General features: G+C 30.2%; 1 protein-coding gene and 2 long non-coding RNA genes across 5 annotated transcripts in view; 1 reads left to right on the top strand and 2 right to left on the bottom strand.

Annotated features, from left to right (window-relative positions):
* The window catches only part of LOC115876490 (MAGUK p55 subfamily member 6), a 46874-nt gene extending 29364 nt beyond the window's left edge, over nt 1–17510 (bottom strand). Inside the window, exons 1-2 of one of the 3 annotated variants that reach the window (XM_030892285.1) lie at nt 17363–17510; nt 432–553 (exon numbers count right to left, since the gene is read on the bottom strand). In XM_030892285.1, the coding sequence (XP_030748145.1) occupies nt 432–553; nt 17363–17495 (255 nt within the window). In that variant the 5' untranslated portion in view covers nt 17496–17510. Of the gene's footprint in view, nt 1–431; nt 554–6180; nt 6212–8706; nt 9026–17362 lie in introns of those variants that run through there. The other 2 variants (XM_030892286.1, XM_030892287.1) reach the window with 2 other exon arrangements.
* An 892-nt stretch (nt 17511–18402) lies between these two features.
* On the top strand, nt 18403–18666 carry LOC115876487. The gene is made up of 2 exons (XR_004049155.1): nt 18403–18530; nt 18592–18666. It is a non-coding gene; the product is annotated as an uncharacterized LOC115876487 (long non-coding RNA).
* A 316-nt stretch (nt 18667–18982) lies between these two features.
* LOC115876488 lies at nt 18983–20499 on the bottom strand. Its single transcript, XR_004049156.1, has 2 exons — nt 20206–20499; nt 18983–20117 (listed from the first exon to the last, which is right to left on the bottom strand). It is a non-coding gene; the product is annotated as an uncharacterized LOC115876488 (long non-coding RNA).
* Between the last annotated feature and the right edge of the window lie 37 nt (nt 20500–20536).

Genomic DNA, 20536 nt, shown 5'->3' with positions numbered 1-20536 from the left:
ATGTAGCTTGGCGTAAATATTTATCAAACTATCCAGCTGCATCATAATTTTAAGCGACAAATTAAATTCAATTTCAAACCTTTCAAAACATAATTTGGCACCATATCAAACTTTAAATTGACTTTTAACTTTATTTGGCACGAAAACAATCATAGTTCACCGGCATGATTGAATAACGATTTACAAGACCGTACTCTCTTGATTCATAAATAATATAGCCTAAATCCGTCCAAAAAAAATGTAGAATTTTCTAACATTTCCTAGTCTTTTACTCAAATTTAGTAAGAACATAGAGATGGGCACACTTATCGATATATAAAATATCGATATTGAAGTATCGATATTTGTAGCCATCCCTATTATATAAAAAAACGTCCGTGTGCTGTAATATGAAAAGAAAACGTTGTCTGTGTAGTGTATAATAGGCCTACCTTAACCAGATTTTTAAGGACGGGACTGTCCATAAGTCCTCTTAGGAATATTAAGTCAGTCTCATTAATTCCGCTTTTACTGTCTAAGTCTTCGAAGGTCTCTCTAACGTGTTGGAATGCAGCTGAAAATTAACATAAAGATTATTGACATTTCTTTGAATACATGTGTAGACAGACAAACAATAGTTTTTAGTATTCCTAATATTTATAGAAAAATTTCTTCCACCATTTTACTCTCTAAAAGGACGAATTTCTAAAAATTGCTTTATTCTACTGACTAGTTTATTTAAAAAATCTTTGTGCAAATTTTTATTCGTCCAGATTTCAACAATTACTAAGTTTCATACATATACAGGGTGTTTCAAAACAAATGTCAACCATTAGGGAGATATCGCGGTACAAAGATGGCGGAAAAATAATGTTCTTATTTTTTATCTTGAAAACGAAAAGAGATAGACTAATGAAATTTTATGGAAGCATTACTGTTATGAAAACACACTTTCTGGTAATTTTTTCACTTTTTTAAAATGAGTGGAAGGGGTTGAAATAAACTACCCCTATCATTCTTGTTAACGAAATTTAAAGGAAAATCTTATCAAACACATGCAAAAAAACTAATTTGGATAGTTTAGTTTGTTTAGAAACGTTTTTATCTCTTGTATTTTTTTTATAAAACCCACCGATTTGAAATTAAAAAATAAAATGTAAAGCATTACATGTCAGGACTAAAAATATTTTTAGATTAAGAATCTAGTGATGATAATGATAATAATAATAATCTAGATAATAACGTATTGCAGTAGGGTAATGTCAAATAAAACAATATTAATTATCATCCTAAAAAGTGACAGCGGCCGACTAGATTTTTTCCTAAAAAAATTACAGCTGCCCACTAGATTCTTTATCTAAAAATGTTTTTTGTCCTGACATGTAATGCTTTACATTTTATTTTTTAATTTCAAATCGGTGAGTTTTATCAAAAAAACACAAGAGATAAAAAAGTTTCTAAATAAACTAAACTATCAAAATTATTTTTTTTGCATATGTTTGATAAGATTTTTCTTTAAATTTCATTAACAAGAATGATAGGGGTAGTTTATTTCAACCCCTTCCACTCATTTTAAAAAAGTGAAAAAATTACCAGAAAGTGTGTTTTCATAACAGTAATGCTTCCGTAAAATTTCATAAGTCTATCTCTTTTCGTTTTCAAGATAAAAAATAAAAACATTATTTTTCCGCCATCTTTGTATCGCGATATCTCCCTAATGGTTGACTTTTGACCCAACGTTTATACAGCAAACTAGCCTTTATTTTGAACAAGGAATCACCCCCTGAAGTTTTTCGCATTTGTTTTGAAACACCCTCTATATTACACCTTCTTAAGTGATAAATTAGTGATATATTTTTTTAATGACTAATACTCTAACTTCTAAATCCAACCCTTATACAAGCCATAAAACATGTACTAAAAGAAAAAAAAAATAAAAAGAGGAATAATAAAATTTTCTTCTCATTTCATAAAAAGGAGGACATAAAAAAAGTAATTTTGTTTTTCCTATCATCCCACGACAAAGAAAAAAATTCATAAATAAGCTTGGGCGTAGAATATTTTATGAAAGGGATATTTTTAGTAGAATAATTGGACATATAACATAAAAAAAATTATATTTGAATAATATATTTTATACAGTATGTTTCCGGATCATCTTTACAGGAAGAAAAACTTTATTATTATTAAATTTTTGAGAAAAATGCATCCTTCGCAAAAAAATGTTGCTTCTTCTATATGGTTATTGTTCTCTAAAACGGTATGGAAATTTAGAAAAATAAAATATGGATTAATAATTTTAAAACAAGCAATTTTTCTTTATAAAAATGCATTTTTTTCAAACCTCACAAAAATATTAATTTTTGCGACGTGATTGACAATATAAAAAGTCATTTTAACGCTTGGGCATAAAAGTAAAAATCTTTCTTTATATTATTTGGAACGTTTGAAATTGTTTAAAAATGTATTTGGTGGCGTTTGAAAAAAATAGCATGTTCTATTCGAAGTAAAAATGACTTTTTGTGCTTCGGCTGCATGTCAAACGTAAGTGATGGCCAAAAGTATGGAAACTTTAGTTTTTAAAATATCACAGAAAATATTGCTATGCTTAAACTCTCAGGAATATAAATGAACAGCTTATCAGCAAATAAAAGTATTCCAAAAATTACACAGCGAAAAAAATCTGTTTAGCAGTTTTTGTAGGAGAACAATAGATTTCTTGTGGCCAAAAGTATGGAAACCATAAATAAATACATTAAAATTATTTAGTTTAAGCTGATAAACGGTACGATTTACTTCAGATAAATATAAACATCATGCCCAAGTCTAAATATTTCTCTACGGATTTAAAAAATAAAATAGTTGAATTATACAAGAGCGGTTATAAACAAATTCAAATAAGTAAAAATTTAAACATTTTAAAAGGCACCGTTTTGAAAATAATTCGTAAATTTAATAAAACAGGGAACGTTTCAACAGCTTTTAAGTCAGGAAGACCAAGAAAATTGTGCAACAGGACAATGAAAGTAATGAAGAGAATATCAATGGGAGATCCAAGAAAAATATCCACAGACATTTCTCGAGAAATGGGTGAAAGGGGAATATCGGTATCTGCACGCACGGTGAGAAGAAGGTTGGATGACATGGGACTTTTTGGAAGAGTTACGGTGAAGAAACCACTAATATCAAAGAAAAATAGGATGGCCCGCTTTAAATTTGCTCAAGATCATCTCACCTGGTCTTATCAGAAATGGAATACTGTACTCTTTAGCGACGAAAGCAAGTTTCAACTGTTTGGTAGTGACGGGAGACGTTATGTCCGAAGACCAAAAGGTATACGGTACAGCCATAAGTACCAGATGCCCACAGTAAAACATGGGGGTGGGAGTATAATGGTATGGGGGTGTTTTTCTCGCGCAGGTGTTGGTCCTCTTGTTAAAATTGATGGGATAATGGACCGTTTTTTGTACAAAGACATATTGGAGAATAATATGCTGCCTCATGCTGATGAAGAAATGCCACTCAAATGGTTGTTCCAGCAAGACAATGATCCCAAGCACAAATCTCGGTTTGTTCAAAATTGGTTAAATGAACATAATGTTCCACTAATGGATTGGCCCTCACAGTCTCCGGATCTTAACCCCATAGAAAATTTATTGGACCATTTGGATAGCAAAATTCGAAGCCATTCTATTTCAAATAAAAATGAATTATGGGAAGTGCTAAAAACTGAATGGGCGGCCATTTCCAGTAAAGATTGTACGAGATTGATCGATTCGATGCCACGAAGATGTAGAGAAGTAATTAATTCAAAGGGATATTCCACTAAATATTAGTAATTTTTTATTATCTTGAATTTTAATAAACATTCTTCTTAAGTTTCCATACTTTTGAGACAAGAAAATATTCATCATTTTTTATATATTTTTTGATAGCTGTAATTTTTTATTTAAATGTATTAGGTTTTGTAGGAAATTATTTGTAGGTCACGATTATATAAGTCATTTTATTTCATATTTTAATTTCTCAGCATAAATGACAAATTAAAAAAGTTTCCATATTTTGGCCACCACTATACAAAACAATATACTATTTTCTCAAAGTGTTAATGAAAAAAAGTGTTTCCTTCTGTAAAGACAATTGCTCTATGTTCTTAACTACAGTATGAGCCAAATAATTCGTAACTAATAAGATTTTCTTTTATTAACAGTAAAGTTTTATTAAAAAAAAAACAAAGTAAAATTTTTATAAAAAAAAAATCTTTAAACTCGCATTTTTTTAATTTAATTCTGTTGGATTAAAAATAATCTAATTACCTATATTTATTATAGCTGAACTAAAATAGAATTCACTCACATCTTTTTATGTTTATTAATCACAGTGAATTTATAGTCCAATACAACCGGAAGGACTTAGAAATTTAAGCTTCTGCCATTGACTTTGAAGCCGCGAACACACAACTTTAAAAATAACTTTTATACTTTCCCACTTCTTCAAAGACTTTTTCCAGCATTACACCGTACCCAGTTTTACTATTAGAAAAATGATATGTTTACTTCTTTTATAAATTAGAACTAATAAACTAAGTTGGTAATAAAATATTAAGTGAAAAAAATGTTCCAAAGATACCCGTTCTGTTTGTAATTGTTCAGGCTAATAATTGTTTTGGCACTTCATTTATAGAATAAAATACGAAAAATATTGCGATTATTCATAGAGATATAGTGAAAGTTTTATAGGTTTAGGAATTTATCTACTTGAAATAATAAATAACTATCATAGACCGATGTGTAATGAACAAAAACAATATGTTTCTTACAGTCATTGATGCAATATACAGGGTGTTCCATAATATAAGCATACAGGCTAAATAAAGGGATTGCGTAAACCAACCAGAACATATACAAAGAGGATTTTGATGCATAGAATACATGTATCAAATATCATTAAGATAGCTGTAATAACATCAGAACCATTATGATTTTTTTTATTAGAAAATTATACTATACCCTGTATCTTTAAAATTAAAATGTTTAGAACATAGCGTCGGCTTTGTGACGAAAAGGCGTATCTCGATTTTTGGCGATTTTGAGACATCAACGTCATGACATGCCCAATGGGTCATATTTTAACAGAGCGAATTTTACGCATCTCAATATTGTACCTTTTTCATTTTATATTCGTTTAAAAATTTGCCCCATCTCAAATACTACAATTCTTCGTTATGACGGAGAGACGTATGTTGAGATAGGGCTCCCCAAGTAGCATCTATCTGACTTCGAACTAAATCTGACCTGAAGCGACGTCAGACTTTGTGCAAATTTAGGTCGGGTGCTGGTGATACGACCGGTGACGTCGCTTTCCTAAGCGACGTCGTTGAATCCGAGTCGGTAAATCCAACGATCTGTCGACGTACAAAATAACAACGTACCATTTTATTAATTTCCCAACGTCGTTCCCACGTTGGCTTGCACGACGTACATATACTTGAACTAGTCCGACGTCTACCCGTTGTCCGAATAGGATACGTCTCACTGATAATCCCTAACGTAACGTCCAATTATATTTTATTGTATTTTATGTTCATATTTATAACCTAATTTACGTATCTCTATTTACGTCCGTAAATACAACCCATTAAGTAGCATTTGCGACCTAATGAACATCATGAATATAACCTAATAAAAAGTTTTTGTAAACATATTTAATTTTTTTATTATGCCTAAAAAAACACTAAAAAGGCATTTAGACATTCATCTACATTTTACAGAAAGAGGTCGAGGCTTTTGCAAAATAATAATAGTAGTAGTGATGTCTTGCCTCCACCCATAAATGCTTTTTATCCGGAAGAGATGCTGCATCTTAGACTGGTGCATCTTAATTTCATTTTTTAGCTTAGGAAACCAGCAGACCCCATCCTTCTCCCACATGTGAGGTTAGGCTTAAAAAAGTGGCTGCCCATTTTTTTTAAGCAGAAAACAAAAACTAAAATATAGTTGTACAAGGGTTGTACAAATCCACAAATCACTGATAACGCAAAGTGAGGTTACGTGGCGTACGTTGGAATTATACATATACGTATTATTTACAAATATACTCAGCCTAATCTCCAAGAAGTGAAGCCCAAACAGCGAAAGAACAATATGGAATTCTGCATAAGTCTATTTTACCCGGATATTCATTTAACTGCGCATGCCTCACCTGAAGAAGTTTTCATTGGAAGTGATTGACTGACATTTCACCTAACATGGAGTTGGAAAAATATCAAAAAATAGTTGGAAACAATAAACTAAACAAAATCACTCTTTTACGCGCACAAATAAAAAGTAATAGAAAAACAGAACTAAAACAACAATCAATCGGAATTTGGCGCAATCGCAGATCAATCCATATCCGGGTGAAATAGACTTATGCAGTTTTAATATGGAGCTGGGTTATGTTGTCTTTTTCTTTCGGCACAGAAATTGCACACGGGGTTAAATAGGGAACCCTGAGTATATTTGTAAATAATACGTATATGGAATTATATACATCATAATACGATTGCCGGTCGTCCGGTTTGATGACTTCGGTCGTGTGAGACGACTAATGTTGGAGACCCGATTGGAATTGGTATATTGGTAGTTCATATTAAGTCGGACACAGAAATCCGCCATTCTTAACAAGTATCAGATTGTCAGCCATTTTAAAATCGTTTTTTGTTTTTAAAATTTATATTCACATTTCGATATCTAGTAGAATAATATTGATAAGGTTGAGTTTGGGGAGAACCACAGTACAGTTTTATGATTAAACCGGCTAGAAAATTGAAGAACTAGCCAACCAAAAACTTGCCCTAAAAATACAATAATTTTTATCATTGTCAGGCCATTGGCATTGTCATCCCTGTCAATTTTTGGAAAATTTTATTTATTGTGCCTATCATCATCCTGCATAAACACGTAGAATAGAAGTCGAATTTGTTATCATTGAACAGAGAAAACAGAAACTGTTAGTCCACAGTTATTTGTATCAAAAAGGCACGAATGAAGAAACATTCCCAAATTGTTTAGTTTGGTTTTTATTAAATAGACCGTGAGTTTAAATGCCTTGTCTTAATGCCCACAATTAACTGAATAATTACTAAAAATATATTAGTTAAAAAATGTATTTTTGTATAAAAAAATAATATTATTAAAATAAGCTAGATAAGTGTATTTTAATTGATTATTGTCTTTGCTTCTAGAATGAAAATTGTCTTTGTTTTCAGTTGATCTAATCCAACGCGAATAAAAGTATTTAAAAATATTTCTTCCTGATTTTTTGGTGATTTTCAGATTTTTTCTGTATGTATGTATTGTATTTTCTTGTAGGTATTCCATAAAGTGAATATTGTATTTTTTTTTCCTTATTAAGAACACTTTACCATCATTTTTAAATTTATTTTACATGGGCGTATGTATACTATTCGTTCGGAAATAAATGTATTATTATTATAACAAAAAGGCCTATCTCTATTAAACAACTGAAAATAAATTATTTATTAGAATTTACGCACAATTTATCTTCAGAACGTTTTCTCAATGTCTCCGTTTAAGTGTTAATACTAAAACACTATTAAAAAATTAAAGACTTTACATTTATTGACCAAATAAAGTAAGTGATTTTCTTTAAATTGCTCTCCTGAAAAGTAGCAAAAATCGAGATAAGTGTTTTTCTTAGAAAAGGTCCGAGAATCACTCCTTTAATTATCATTAGCTTGTTATTGAGGAACACTCTACATACCGGATGCGTCTCAAAAGAGGCTCACCCCTATAACTTTTTTATTTATTCAGATTGATTGACGTATTCAATTCTTTTCAGTCACTTCCTGTTTCACCGGAAATGTAACTTACAACTTTTGATTTTTAAATGACACCCGTGGTATTTTTATACTTCATTTGATAGAAAATGACATTCTACAATAGAATGATATAGCATATGTCAACTTTTGACATTTTCAATTAAAAAAAATAGCATTTTAAATTTTAATTTAGGGTGCCATGACCATAAATGTTACGACAATTTAACTCAAAATACCAAGTGCCAAAGTACCAAATTATTCGTAAAAAAATGCTTTTTCCAAATATGCTTGAGCCACCCTTGTTCCATTTTATGGTGAAACAAGAAGTGACTAAAAACAATTGAATACGTCAACCAATCATATTTTATGTCATATACTAATATACCCTTCATACCAAATCTCGTTTTTTTTATCTGAAAAAACAAAAAGTTATAGAGGTGAGCCACTTTTGAAACGCACCCGGTATACAGTAAAATATTTTCAAACAATAAGAAATGTAGGTAATAGTTTTTTTATTCGTTACAATAAAACACCCGGTATTAATTGAAGCAAACTGTTTTGATTTTTTTAATTAAAATAAATAAAAATATGTCCACATAACAAAAAAATTATTAAAAATCGGTATAGTTAGTTTGACAAAAAAATTGAATTAAATATAGAAAAAAATAATGAAAACTCACCATTGTATGTATACAGTAAAATATTTTCAAACAATAAGAAATGTAGGTAATAGTTTTTTTATTCGTTACAATAAAACACCCGGTATTAATTGAAGCAAACTGTTTTGATTTTTTTAACTAAAATAAATAAAAATATTTTCACATAACAAAAAAATTATTAAAAATCGGTATAGTTAGTTTGACAAAAAAATTGAATTAAATAAAAAAAAATAATGAAAAACTCACCATTGTCGTTATTATTTTTGCCGAAATGGTTCAAATCAATGTCTTTTAAACTTTTCAATAACTCGCGCCTATCCTGACGAACATTTTCACCCGTTTTCCCAAATTTTACCATTTTTTTCTTCACCCTTACTATACACCTGTCACAGAATTTTTAACCCCCAAATAAGTCCCTTACCCATAATTACGTCTCTGGCTCATCTTTGTTTCGAAAAAAAAAATAACCCGAGTTATTTTCACCTGCCTGGCATTTTCTATAGGTATATTTCAACTAGGTAGATAGATCGGGTTTACGTCAGACAGCTAACCGATGTTGCGCGAACTACGGCTCTCGCCTAAATGTCGCTTGTTACGCCTTTCTAGCGATAGCCGTATAGCTATAGCTCGCTTTAGAGCCGTTGCTACGTAACAAAAGGGCCTAAAACATCAGGGCCGGGTGGTTTAGCGGCGCCACTGAACTTCGTGGGCCCCCTCGAATGCTTTAAGGTCCCTTTACGCGTGCCAGTCACGTCTCAGTTCGTCCGATCCGTCAAACAGTCTCAGTTGCTATAAAAAAAGATGTTACTTTGAATGTGGTAGACAGTGGATTCAGTATTGAAACTAAAACAATTTTGGACTGCCGTTGTCTTTATTTTGCTTACACAACGTCTCGATCAGAAGTATCACTGACCGTTATCAAGTGTAACCTAATCATTGGGTGTCGTATATTAGTTCAGTCACTAGGGATCAAAAAAGGGGCCTGCTTCTAAAAAAGTCCGGAAGTTTTGAAACTTTGCAGGTTTATAGGTTTTGGGGTCCCTAACTAAAATGCATAAAATGCACAGACTTGCCGCCGGCGCCGCACATTGGTTCAGATTCAAAAAAATCGACGCATAGATTCAAAAAAATCGGTACAATAATTTTTATCATTGTCAGGCCATTGGCATTGTCATCCCTGTCAATTTTTGGAAAATTTTATTTATTGTGCCTATCATCATCCTGCATAAACACGTAAAATAGAAGTCGAATTTGTTATCATTGAACAGGGAAAACAGAAACTGTTAGTCCACAGTTATTTGTATCAAAAAGGCACGAATGAAGAAACATTCCCAAATTGTTTAGTTTGGTTTTTATTAAATAGACCGTGAGTTTAAATGCCTTGTATTAATGCCCTCAATTAACTGAATAATTACTAAAAATATATTAGTTAAAAAATGTATTTTTGTATAAAAAACAATATTATTAAAATAAGCTAGATAAGTGTATTTTAATTGATTATTGTCTTTGCTTCTGGAATTAAAATTGTGTTTGTTTTCAGTTGATCTAATCCAACGCGAATAAAAGTATTTAAAAATATTTCTTCCTGATTTTTTGGTGATTTTCAGATTTTTTCTCTATGTATGTATTGTATTTTCTTGTAGGTATTCCATAAAGTGAATATTGTATTTTTTTTCCTTATTAAGAACACTTTACCATCATTTTTAAATTTATTTTACATGGGCGTATGTAAACTATTCATTCGGAAATAAGTTTATTATTATTATAACAAAAAGGCCTATCTCTATTAAACAACTAAAAAGAAATTATTTATTAGAATTTACTCACAATTTATCTTCAGAACGTTTTCTCAATGTCTCCGTTTAAGTGTTAATACAAAAACACCGCACATTGGTTCAGATTCAAAAAAATCGACGCATAGGGATCAAGAAAAAAATTTCGAAAATTTCAACAATGATATTATTTTCAACAGATGATGGGTCCATTTATTCAAATTTATCACGATCCACTTTTTAATCGTAATAAAAAAGCGTACAGGAATGTTGTTTTCGTTAGATTTTGTAGTTTAAATATATCAGTTATTTGCTGATAATGGTTTAGTGTTGCTAATATATTTTGGTTCTTCATTCAGAGACTTGGAAATAAATTAAATTATAATGGATTTTGAAGACCAAGGTAAGTACTTTTTAAGAGAATTTTATTAACTTAAATATTTTTTTATGAAGCTAGTAGTTACCACAAACATAGTAGAGCGTTTTTTTGAAAAAAAAATCAACTTTGAAATTGCGTATCTTTAGAACTCCGCAGATCACCGCTTCTGTATTTTATAATTTTACCCCAAGAGACACCGAGGTAGATGATATATAAATTAGAATTTTAAATCGACCAGTAGTCTGATTTTTATTCCATGGATAAATTATTATACTAATATTTTTTGAGTAACTCTGGAGTGGTAAAAGTGTAACTATAGTTAAGTCTATTGCTTTTATTTTTAGGAACAATAAGCCGCAGATCAATATGTGAGAGGTTTTTGAAAATGGGGTTTAATAATAGGTCAGAAGCGGATATTATTGATGAAATTATTTCATTTTTGTGTGATAATAATATTCCTAACATATTATCGAAAAAAAAGCAAATTGAAAATTTTGTTTATAAATGGTCAGAAAAGTGGAGGAAATGTAATTATACTTGAAGCAGTTTTATTTCCAACAATTGTCTCTGGCTGAATAAAAAATTACTTCAAATGGAAGAGAATCATCTTTTGATGACCCTGGCCCTTCAAGAAGAATATTTTTTTTCAGAATTGTCCAAGTCCCAAAAAAATAAAGAGACCAAAGGTATATATTGCCAAGGAATTAATTTATAATATCTTACAGAAAAAAACATGTTTTTTTTATCTACATAATGCTGCAAATATTGCATTATTGCTTTTAATTAATGGCAAAGATTAAAAATCAATTTATTTCTAGAAATTAGAGATTCTTACACCTCGGAAGTTCTGGCATATGCTACAGTTTCTAATTTAAGAAAGGAACATAAAAATGAGACGGCAAAAGCAGTCCAACTAGGGTTTGAATTTCCAGAGAAAGTAGTCGCCACTAAAAATAGGTGAAGATTTACCCGCAGATGACACTCATATGGCAACAGAATATTATTGTCAATCAGATATTGAAGAAGAACTAGAAGAAAGTGGTGGTGAATCAAGTCCTGAAGAAAATGAGTTTGAAGACTCCATTTAACGCATATTGCAATTTAAGTTTTCTTTTCCTTTAATTTAGACCAGATTATCTAATGGGTATTCTTTTTTTGACTAGGTTCGAAGCATTTTTCAAACCTTTTTAAAAACTATAATTTTTGAATAAAATTCATAGAAAATCCCCCTTTTTTAATATTTTTATACTAAACAAACATAGTCTCAAAATATATTTTGTTTATTCCTTGGACTATCTTTGTCATGTTAATAGATCCGCCATTAAACCTAATAAGTTTAGAATTTGTAATAAAATTAAAAATATCCTATGCGCCACTTTTTGGCAATCTGAACCAATGCCGTCTCTAATAGAAAAGCCTTGGGGCGAGATTTATGACGTCACGCTAGTTAGATACTACGGATTAATAAATATGTTGTAGAATACATGGAAAACATAATTATTCCTCAGATTTTTGGTTTGTATTTTAAAAATTATATAGTTCACATGAAATATACATAATATACAGTTAATAACTACAACATATATACCTATTTATAGTAATAAATACTTTGGCAAATAAACTATGAACCATACAAATGCAGCAAATGTTTTACAATATACAAATAATGTTTTACATAAGGTATTGGGTAAAATGTAAATATATTTTAAATTTTGGGGTTTGAAAATCGATCTAATTTAACAAAAAACATTCAATATCTACTAACAGTGATGTATTATTATTTGTATTCACAAAATTTATATGTATATTTTGCAAGTATCAATGTCCGAAAAATTATATTTACAAATAATACAATATCATCTAAAAAAAGGCGTCAGCGATGGCTATGAAATGAAGATCGCTGGCATTTTATATGTAAAATTATTCTAAAATGTTTGATTTTCTTGGGATTTTTAGGTTCGGGAAAAACGCTGATTTAAGTTTTCATTTGGATTTTCATTATTTTTATTTGGTTTAAAAAAAAAACGTTTTGGCTAACTATAGCCTTCATCAGTGTTGTGTCATATGAAAAAAATAGTGTCGAATATAATCCAAAAAATTACATATGAAATATTCACACCACATAATGTTTACTGCAATTAATAAACTAATATAAACTTATCAAAAGATGACCACATATTTTTTAGAATTATTATTGTTAACAGTAAAATTATCTACATTGACTATGGAGACTATGGAGTACGCAGTAAACATTATGTGGTGCGTGGTGTGAATATTTTATATGTAATTTTTGGATTATATCATTACTATTTTTTTCATATGACACAACACTGATGAAGGCTATAATCTTAGCCGAAACGTTTTTTTTTAAACCAAATAAAAATAATGAATATTTAGAAACAAGGTTCAAGAATATTAAATTTTCCAAGATTGTAAAATTCTAGTTAATTTTTTTATGTGTACAATTATTTAAGGAATGTCATCGATGTTCATTTCCAAGCCAACTAGACGCCGATTTTTTTTCGATGATACGGTATAATTCTTAAATAAAATGTAAATAACATTCAACCAATTAAAACAAAGAAATATGAATTTCTAAGTATTTTTAGTAACACCTTTATTCTTAAAACTTAATTTTGTATTGCAAATATACCAATTTTATTGTTATTTTATTCATATTGTATTCAGCCATCACTTAAATATTTGATATTAATTTGGTATTATAAATAATCGACACTATTCAGTAAAAAATACTGAACAAATAGGTATATGTTATGCTTTACATACATTATATTATCAAACAAAAACACATTCTTCTTTTAAACTTTATCATTCTTGTCTTTACAAAAATCTTTTTTAATTTTGAACTCAAAATAATAATCTTTTTCGTGATCTTTAATACACATATTCTTTATTTTTCCCTAGATCATAATACCTACTTACGTGTTTAAATCTATCGAAGCTGAACCAACAACACTTGGAGTGGAGATTCCATAATATGAATAAAATAAAGTCCAGTTTTCTTTAATACCATCCTGGGAGAATATTATATTTAAATTTATTAAAGATATTTTCAATTGAATTGTCTTACATACATTATATTATCAAACAAAAACACATTCTTCTTTTAAACTTTTATCATTCTTGTCTTTACAAAAATCTTTTTTAATTTTGAACTCAAAATAATAATCTTTTTCATGATCTTTAATACACATATTCTTTATTTTTCCCTAGATCATAATACCTACTTACGTGTTTGAATCTATCGAAGCTGAACCAACAACACTTGGAGTGGAGATTCCACAATATGAATAAAATAAACATAATTGTCCAGATTTCTTTAATACCATTCTGGGGAGAATATTATTTTTAAATTTATTAAAGATATTTTCAATAGAATTGTCTTGATTTATAACTCGTACCCACTTTTCTTGCTCTTCCGGATACTTTAAGCTGCCTAGTATAACTATCCTTTCCACCAGGAACATAATAAAGATGAGGCATAGCACCAAAAACACACTCCACTTAAGCTTTATTGATGAATTGTTGAGTCTTAAAAAACACACACAAAAATCACGATAAATAAAAAAATTTATGGGCACTTTTAGGTTAAAGCGCTTAACAAAACGTGTAATATTTCGTGTTTTTTTATGAGAAACAGATTGACCATCATAGTAACCATATATCTGGTAGTACTTTATGTCACTTAAACACCAAAATAATTCGTTTTTTGCACTACAATAACAAATAATACCAAAAATCAACCGACAAAATATGAATACAGAATCTAACCCAATATCTAAGTATGTACAGCTGATGAAGTAAACAAAAGTCCGCCCGTGGGCTGATCTTTTATAGAGGGCATTGTCTGAACAACTGTGCACCGCCATCTTGCCGAGATGGCGTCCAAAATCGGTATTTTGTGAATATCTCGAAAACTATGCGTTTTTCGCGAAAATTTGAGGAAAGCAAAATTAAAGAGAATAAAATTTCCTATAAAAAAGGTTTTATGAAAATTAGTTTAGGCACCGTTTAGGCACAAAATCCCTGGAAATTTTACAATTTTGCGTAAAATATGATATATTATGTATAGTCGATTTTCCGAAATAAAATGTCGATTAGGGTTCACTAAAACTAGTTTTAGTTTAGTTTCTTCAATTTTGTCATGAAACAGTGGCGTATCATTAATTCGCTCATTAATTTATGAATAATTAATTGTCGTGCTGGACAGCATTCATTGCGAACTTACCACCAGGTTCAGCATTGGTCTGGTTGTACCAAAGATGCCGAAGAATGGGGTTGGAAGAAAACAAAAACAGGCATTACTCCAGTCACAACGTTGAAAGATCCAGCTCCAAAATCCCTGTTGGCATTTTTATCCTGTAAATGCCTAAAAACCAACAACTATGGTAAAGCCTGCGGATGCAGAAAAGTAGGATTAAAATGTTCAATGATTTGTGCATACTGCTATGGAAAATCCTGTGACAACGTCACTGAAGTGTCACTCGACGAATCCGATGAAGAGGAGTTGGACTTGCCTGTAGATATCCCTCTGGCGGCTGAAGATAAGAGTTGGACGTATTGAGAGACCACCCTGATGAGTCCAGCACAGCAGACACGATCGACTTTGACATCAATGAGCCAGATTTAAAGAGGACATATTCATATCTACCAATAATAAAATCTTTAGCAATCCAAGTATGGAAATTTTAACAAAATGGCAACCATTGGCAGATATTCTCAGTGGACAACCTCATGCTTGACTACACCCAACTTCTTCACAGGTGAATGCTCGGCTCTATATCTATCGAAACATAACAAATAAGAACAATAAATAAACAAAACGTACAGTTGATTATTAAGTGAAAGAATAGGGAATTTAGATTTTTTCTTCCAGATTTTTTGCACGATCATTTTAAGTGATAAATTTTATCGGAAAAGAAAATTTCCCCAAATAAAAAAACTTGTTGAACAAGGCAACGTGAAGTGTCAAACTCCATTAATCTTGCCTAAGAGTGAAATTGAATAAAAGCAAAATTGCTTTCAGCTTAATCGACTGTCCAAATTAAGTACTTTTCACAAAAAAAATGGTTTAGGGTAACTTCATTAATTAAAATTTCGTTGTTGAATTAATGTTTGAAAAATGAAATATGTGGACATTTATATTTTTAGCGATAATGCAGAGAATTTGTAGTTTTGTAGTAATTGACATTAAATGTTCATTATTTGGATAAATAAAGCAGTGTTAAAGTAGATATATTTTAAACTAAAGTGAGCTTTAAATCACAGTTAAGTTTCCTTGGAATTGCATTCCTAGACATCTTAAATGAGAAAATAGGTCTAAAATAAAAGAATAGTAAATAAAATTTCCGTCTCGGGAAAAATCCAATATTTTTTGGCGCCGACTGTCCACTAGGGATGTATAAATAATATCGTCAATATATCGATAATTTTTATCGCCATATCGATGACATATGTCATCGATAGATTAGATTAGATTCTACGAGGTGCTTATCAGCCTGATCCACTGCGTCCTTTTCAGATCCATTGTAGTCCTCTTCTGATTCTTAGGTTACATTTTCCAGTCCTATCCTTTTCGAAAAGTCTAGCAACTTGGAAACTAAACCCTCCATATATAGCTATTTATCTATATCTAATATAGACAATAAATTACAACCTTTTTAAGGCCAAGTATCATTCAGTAAGCATAATTAAAATTTAAAGAGTACGGGCCAAGTAATGACGTCTAGGGCTTGACCTCCCCAAAATTACCATCGAATGTCATTCCCCAGCCTTCTTTGACGCCGTTTTTTTGTCGATCGTATAGTATTGTTTAGTCGTGAGAATGTGCCATAAGAAAAACTGAAAATGCGTCCAAGTGTTTGAAGGACTCCCTACTAAAAGATGTTGAGAATAAACAAATTTAAACGCATGTAAGTTTATATTTACCTACATACAAACAGATCTTCAAGGTATTTATTTGTTTTTACGTAAACCGCCGAGTTTATTTTCAATGCCGGTATTTTAAAATTAGTTAAACCGTATAATGTTGTACTTAAAAAACGATCAATGGTGTTTTTTTCTAAATATATACCTACATCAAGGAAGAGGTGCTACAGCTTTAAGGTGCCTTTACACGAGCCAAGTCAGTTCAATTATTTTCGTATGAATGTAATATGCCCCTATGAACTCGACAAAACATGTCAATTCGTCAAACGAGTTAGTAACTGCCAAAATATAATAATATCGCCATATTGTTTTTTCTCATGCTGACATAAATGTGAGAACATTTTATCCAGTTTGTATATATGTTAATAGAAATTCTTGTATTGCTTTATCATTACCATTACAAATGATTAATTCAGTACCGAAAAAAATCCGCCTTCTGCGGGCCCACGCTTTTTAGTATTAGCTTTGTTCGGGTTCTTGTTATTACCGCGTATGCGCAGAAGGAAATATGAAGACATTATTCCATTTGCGCATGCGCTGCAGAGTTCTAGGACGGTTCAGAATCAGTAATAACAAGAACCCGAAAAAAGTTATTATTATTACCTCGTAGGGCATGCCTAAAGCAAAAATTCACGCAACACCACCGGTAGTTACTACCCTCTGTAAAACCGTACCACATATTGGCTTTTGTCAAAGCCCTGAGACCGTATCATGAGTTATAACTGAAGAAAGGGGGACACATGTGTAAGGTCTCTTCTACAGATCTCTACATTCTATATTATTTTATACCCTTTTTACTTACCTAAACTAGATGTAGCGAACTCTGATACAGATTTCTGGGCACTTTCATCTTTTTTTAAGTAAGATATAAACCCCAACTTCTTTTTATTTTTAGAAGAATCGAATACTTTTCTTCCAAAATGAGTTCTCACCATTTTATCTCTGCGAAATAATTAAAATTCTTAAATATTGATATTCAATTAGCAAGAGAAAAATTGCTTGGTTATTATTATTAGCAGTAAAACATACAGAAATATTAATACCGTCGCAAATAGTAACCTAACCAAATACGCTATTAATAATGACTAAATTTTCTATGGTAACCGCACAGTAAGACAATGTAAACTCCTTTTCAGGAGTTTTCAGGAAAGAAAATTAGAGAAATAATCAATAATTTGGCGGGAAACTAGGTCAACGTTCTTTTCTAGTACAACTTAAGATTGGGTTTTATAAATATATCTAATTTTCTATAAAAATTAAAGAATATAACTTTATGGTAAAATAATAATATCTAATGTAAAAAAAACCAGACAAGTTGTTTTAGACTATTTTTATGGTTTAATTACATATGGTATAATTTTCAGGTTTTTCCCTGTACTTTATATAGTATAAGACGATATTAGTTGCCAAATTTCAGAGTTCTAGATCAACCGAAAATACCCTATAAATTTTGATTCCCTTGAAAGTGTCCAAATATACGTTTTTTTACGTTAACTTAAAAGTTTGATTTTTTTCATGAAAAATAATGCAGTTGTATCATATTCCATCTCCCAAAAGAATCTACTGTTGAATCAGCGCTCAGCGCTCACATATGGTTCGCTCCTTGTCTGTGAAACGAAACCCCCCAAAAAAGTATTTTTATTATTTTCCCCATTTAAATCAATCCAGATATTAAAACCGGAAAATGTTCAAAAATGTTTTACTGGTTGCATAGGTTCCATAAAGATAAAGATTAAAAATGATTTTTTTACTAAATTATTACTTGATATTGTGAGAGATTTAAGGCAAATAATTTTTACCAGTAGCAGTGGATACATGGATTTTTAGAAGATTTAATAAAAATATGGAGGGCTTAAAAAAGGAGATTTATCGGCAATGGGCAAATTTGAAATTTCTGTCCCCACTTTTAAGCAGCTTCCTCGGTTTGACAGCAGAGGCACTGCGATCGACTGGGATACTACATTTTCATTGTTAGTATACGATTTAATTGTGTTTTTAATAAAATTTATAGTTAATTTACTGAATTTTTAGCAGTACAACAATGAGTCGTGGTAGAAATTGCTTTGTACCTGGCTGTACAAGTGGGAATCCCAATAAAAACAAGGCTAATAAAGAACGGGGTGAAAGAAACCCAAGCCTTTTCAAAGCTCCTAATGTAAGTAGTATGACTATTTATTTATAAAAATTATGGATAGATGTTAAGAAAAACATTAAAATTATATACTGTCAGTGTACAGATTAAATTATAAACCAAATTAATAGGAAATATAGCCTAAAATCAACATGTGTATAACATAACCTAGGAGGCCTTGTTATAAAATTAAAATAATTTGGACTACTGACATATTTGCATATGTCAGATTGTAAATTTATTATAAAAATTATTTAGATTTTTGACTAGCCGTCGCAAGACGCTTTTTCATTGAGGAATAATAAGAAATAATTTGAAAATTATTGTATTGTGGTTGATACTTTTGATTGTGTATATAAACCATTTAGAATAGTTTTTATGAATATGAATAAGCTCTTTAAATTAATATGTAGGTATATTGTAGCTAGGTATTTTTTTAGAATGCATTTTTTTTAAATTGTAATTTTTTGTGTTCTTGATATAATATGATGTTCCTGTTTTATTTTTTGGCATAGTACATATAGATATTTAATATCTAAGTGCTAAATTGTATATTAAATTTATATATTGTATATTTTATTTATTAAATTTAGTGGAATTAGTTAATAGAAACAAAAGTTGTAATGTATTAATATTGCTAAATAAATATTTATATGATGAAATAAGTCAGCGTATATACATATTCACAACTCTGTATTTTTGTGCTTTTGAAATAAACTGAGTACATTATTTATTCATTAATATTTTATTTACAAACCTACCTTATATTAATAAAGTGAATATCAATAGAAAAACCTTTACAATTATTAGGTGACATTGAATATAATATATCTTGAATTTAATTGTCTACGAAACAGTGACAATTTGCAAAACTTTGCTAATGACATTAAAACTTACAATTCAACGCTAGAAAAAACGCTATTGAACACAGGAAACGTTTCAGCTCAATATACCTACTCTCTAGTTTCAGCTATAAAAAGTTATGGAATAGATAACACCGATCAAAGGGTGCAATGGTAACGTTCGTCTTCAGTTTCCATTTATGATTAAGTTATTCCTGATAAAATACTCTTAATTTTCGTTATTCAATCTGTCAATCGCCATAAAACCACTACTAGTTCGAAAGATTTTAATGTTTATTAAAATGGTATCACACTAAACTGCATGTAAACATGTCAATTTCAAATGTTTTAATGAAAAACTATGAACCTTTAAACTGCATCAACAAAACTATTAATAAAACACTAACACAATCACACCATAAACTATTTCATTCGCATTTCTCATCAAGAAACAATTACTGTTTACATCAAATCAAAGGTTGAACTGGTGATAAATTTGTTGCTGGAACTTCTATCTTTTTTGTACAACAGTTCTAGGGAAGATTTATTTTAGCAGCTTATATGTTTCTTCGGTCGTGTATGCACTAAAAAGAACCACATAATAAAACATTTTTATAATATCAACTTAGGAAAAGGATATATTAAACCGGCATCTAATATAACCTAACTAACTTTTCAAACTCAAATTTAAGGTTTTGTATTCACAATTTTAGCCACGCACATTGCTCAATTAGAAAAACCACGTTTCTAAAAGCTAACTCTGGTAAAAATATGCCCAAATATTAACTTGGCTCTATAATTTATAACAAAATAGTTATTCTTGCCATAAGAAGCTGTGTATTTCTAGTATCCCAATCATCACAAGCGCCCCTAACGGCGATTTTCGAACTTCATTTAGATCTCAAAAACTGGGCCCATAATTTTTGCGTTCGATTCGCCTCCTCCTTTTAGACTCCATAAATAAAAATACCATAGAGAAGCTAAATAAAAAATTCCATTTGTA

This window comes from Sitophilus oryzae, unplaced genomic scaffold, assembly GCF_002938485.1.
Source record: "Sitophilus oryzae breed Bouriz unplaced genomic scaffold, Soryzae_2.0 scaffold_1436_pilon_pilon, whole genome shotgun sequence".
NCBI classification, from domain to species: Eukaryota; Metazoa; Arthropoda; class Insecta; order Coleoptera; family Curculionidae; genus Sitophilus; species Sitophilus oryzae.
Note: the sequence above shows the minus strand (reverse complement) of the source record. Positions and strands in the feature narration are given on the sequence as shown.